This window comes from Bison bison, unplaced genomic scaffold (assembly GCF_000754665.1).
Source record: "Bison bison bison isolate TAMUID 2011002044 unplaced genomic scaffold, Bison_UMD1.0 scf7180017864285, whole genome shotgun sequence".
Lineage (NCBI taxonomy): Eukaryota > Metazoa > Chordata > Mammalia > Artiodactyla > Bovidae > Bison > Bison bison.
In genome coordinates this window covers 1,209,350-1,212,414 of record NW_011494857.1, presented here as the reverse complement: position 1 = coordinate 1,212,414, position 3,065 = coordinate 1,209,350, and the positions used below count along the sequence as shown (strand labels likewise).

Genomic DNA, 3,065 nt, shown 5'->3' with positions numbered 1-3,065 from the left:
GGGTGGGGCCAGGGCCACCGGGAGGAGCCAGGCCCAGTGCAGTTCGGGGGCAGCTCCCGCGTGAAGTGGGAGTAGTGTGGGCAGGGATTATACTAGCCTCTGGGCTGTAGGGGGCTTCCCAGGTGGCTCAGCGGTAAAGAACCCACCTACACTGCAGGAGACGCAGGAGACGGGTTCCATCCCGGGCTCGGGGAAATCCCCTGGGGGAGGGCATGGCATCCCGCCCCCGTATTCTTACCTGGAAAATTCCATGGACAGAGGAGCCTGGCACATTACAGCCCACGGGGTCGCAGGGAGTTGGGCATGACTGAAGAGACAGCGCATGCACTCTGGGCTGTAGAGTTCGGGGAGAGGGCTCTGGGAGGAGAGGGAAAGAGGCCCAGGATTTCAGAGAAGGGCGGGGTCTGAAGAACCCGAAGGGGCGGGGCTATCGCAGACAGGCTTTCTAAAGTCTAGCTTTCGGGTGTGGTCAGACGCCTGGCCTCCTAGGCAGAGGGCAGAGCCTCTCCTGTGAGGCTCTCCCAGCACAGGACCCTCTTGCCCTGCGGAGAAAGAACGGAAGGAAACCTGGACTCATGTGACCTCTGACCCTGTGCTCCTTCCCCTCAGAGTGGCGCATACTGAAGAACAGACCTTTCCTGGGCTCCATCTCCCAGCAAAATATCCGCTCCCAGCAGCGTCCTCGGATCCAGGAGCTGGGGAACCTACACACGCCCAGCTCCCCGAGACCTGAGGCAGGGTGAGCATTCAACGGGGCCCCTATCTCCTGTCTCCCCGACATTCTTTGTAATATCTCGCTCCATACTTCGGGACGGGGTCCTGGGGCTCTGGGAACACAGAAGGAAGCGAAGTGGAATTTCACCTGGGAAGGTGTCTTGAGGCCCCAGGACTGGGAGGGAGAAAGAGAGGCAATAGTCCTGGCCAAGCCCTGGCGGCTCTCCTGAATTCTGGGTCTTGTTCCTCCCCAGCCCTGAGAAGCCTCACCTGAGCCTTTGGCTGGAGGCCCCTGACCTCCTCTTGGCTGAAATCGACCTCCCCAAACTGGTGAGCGCATCCCCTGAGGTCTGAGGTCTTGGACAGGGAGTGATGGGAGAGATTGCAACAAATGTTGCTAGACCAGTGTGAGCCTGGCTAGTGCTGCCCCGTGAGCCCAGCTGCCTTCTCTGTTCCCCGGGGTCCTTAGGCCCACTTCCGGTGCTGTCCTTACAGTGCTCAGACCTGTATTACTGTGTCCCACCTTTTTCCGGGGCATCCCTGGTGGCTCAGATGGTAAAGAGCCTGCCAGCAATGTGGGAGACCCAGATTAAATCCCAGGGTTGGGAAGATCTCCTGGAGAAGGAAATGGCAAGCCGCTCCAGTATCCTTGCCTGGAAAATTCCATGAACCGAGGAGCCTGGTGGGCTACAGTCCATGGGGTCTCAAAGAGTGGAGCACGACAGTGACTAACACTTTGAGTTTCACCTTTTTCCTGGGAGATTAGACTCTTTTAATATGGTACCCCAACACGTGAGGCTTCTCTCTCTGGTCTGTGTTCTGATCATCCTGCTGCTGGGAAGGGAAGGGTGGGCTGATTCTCGAGCACCTCCAGGATGGTGCTCTGGGGCTGTCGCTGGAAGTCGGGGAGAATCGCCTGGTGATGGGGGGCCCCCAGCAGCTGTACCATCTGGATACCTACATCCCCCTGCGGATCAACTGTGATGAGAGCAAGGCAGCCTTCCATCAGAAGAGAAAGGTACCTGGGGGGCTGGGGGTTTGGGGAAGCTAGGAACCCTGGGAGGCCTAGACTCTTGGATCTGAGGGAAGAGGGGGCAGGGGGCTGGACCCCTGGGCTCTGAATCCTCTCTCTGTTTTCTCTCCTCAGCAACTGATGGTGGCCATGCCCCTTCTGTCAGTGCCTTCTTGACCGGATGTCTTCCTATGCTTCTGTGTTGAGGGGAGAGGCTGGTGGCTTCTCTAAAACTGAAATAAAAGATGTTTGCCTTTGTCTTGTGTGTGGCTAGGAGTACATGGGGAATGGGAGGGAAGATGGACATTGGGCTGGAGTCCCGTAGAGGTCACTGCCCCAGCTCAGGCCTCGTCCTCTTCCCCCGATGTTCTCCCTGGCCTCCTGACCTCTTGTCTTACCCCTTGTTTGTCCCCAACAAGGTCTCAGGGCTGACCTTGCCCGGCTCCTGTTCACGGCCCCTCCTTGGCTCTCCAGCACCCCTGGGAGAAGGTCCAAGCCCCTCCGCCGAGCACTCAAGGCTCTGTGCTATCCGGTCCCCTTCACACTCCATTTTGTCTCTTCCAGTCACTCAGGCTAATCACGGTGAACCACACTGATTTTTTGCACCTTTCTGTAGTTCCCCTTCGTAGGATCCTTTTCTCGAGTACACCTACCCAGATCTACTCCAGTACATCTCGTTTGCCCTCACAGGGCTCATCTGACTTTCCACCCACACCTTGCCCCCACCCTCCCAATTTTCCTTTTTAGTGCGCTTTCCCTGGAAAGCCTTTCAATTCTTCAGGTTTTCTCTGATTTTTCCTGGTTTCCTCCTCTGGTGGTCCCCAGTACTCAGTGTTACTCTCATTAGTGCGATGTACCCTATAGTGTGACAATGCCTGACTCGCAGTTGTTCACTCCCTAAGTCTGTCCAACTGTTTTTGACCCCATGGGCTGCCAGGCTCCTTTGTCCTCCATTATCTCCTGGAGTTTGCTCACATTCATGTCCATTGAGTCGGTGATGCTATCTAACCATCTCATCTTTGGCTGCTCCCTTCTCATTTTGCCGCAATCTTTCCCAGCATCAGGGTCTTTTCCAATGAGTCGGATGGTCACAACAAGTGGCTAAAATATTGGAGCTTCAGCTTCAGCATTAGTAGGAACTATTTGTTCAGTTAATGAATGATTGCCAACATCCTCTTCTTCCATAGTGAATCCTAGGAGGATAGATAAATGCAGGAGCCTCAGTGGTAGATGTTGAAAGAACAGCCAGGTGGCCAATGTGGCTGGAAATGAATGAACTGAGTGGTGAGAAAGTCAAATGTTTTGGGGATGACATTGAATAGGATCCCTTGGTCCTCAG

The 3,065-nt window shown here is 55.5% G+C and overlaps 1 protein-coding gene across 1 annotated transcript in view; it reads left to right on the top strand.

Annotated features, from left to right (window-relative positions):
* Positions 1-1,984, top strand: part of PIH1D1 (PIH1 domain containing 1) — a 3,379-nt gene extending 1,395 nt beyond the window's left edge. Inside the window, exons 3-6 of the mRNA XM_010849611.1 lie at positions 610-739; positions 969-1,044; positions 1,589-1,732; positions 1,862-1,984. Coding sequence (XP_010847913.1) covers positions 610-739; positions 969-1,044; positions 1,589-1,732; positions 1,862-1,903 — 392 coding nt within the window. The 3' untranslated portion in view covers positions 1,904-1,984. The remainder of the gene's footprint in view (positions 1-609; positions 740-968; positions 1,045-1,588; positions 1,733-1,861) is intronic.
* Positions 1,985-3,065: the final 1,081 nt, after the last annotated feature.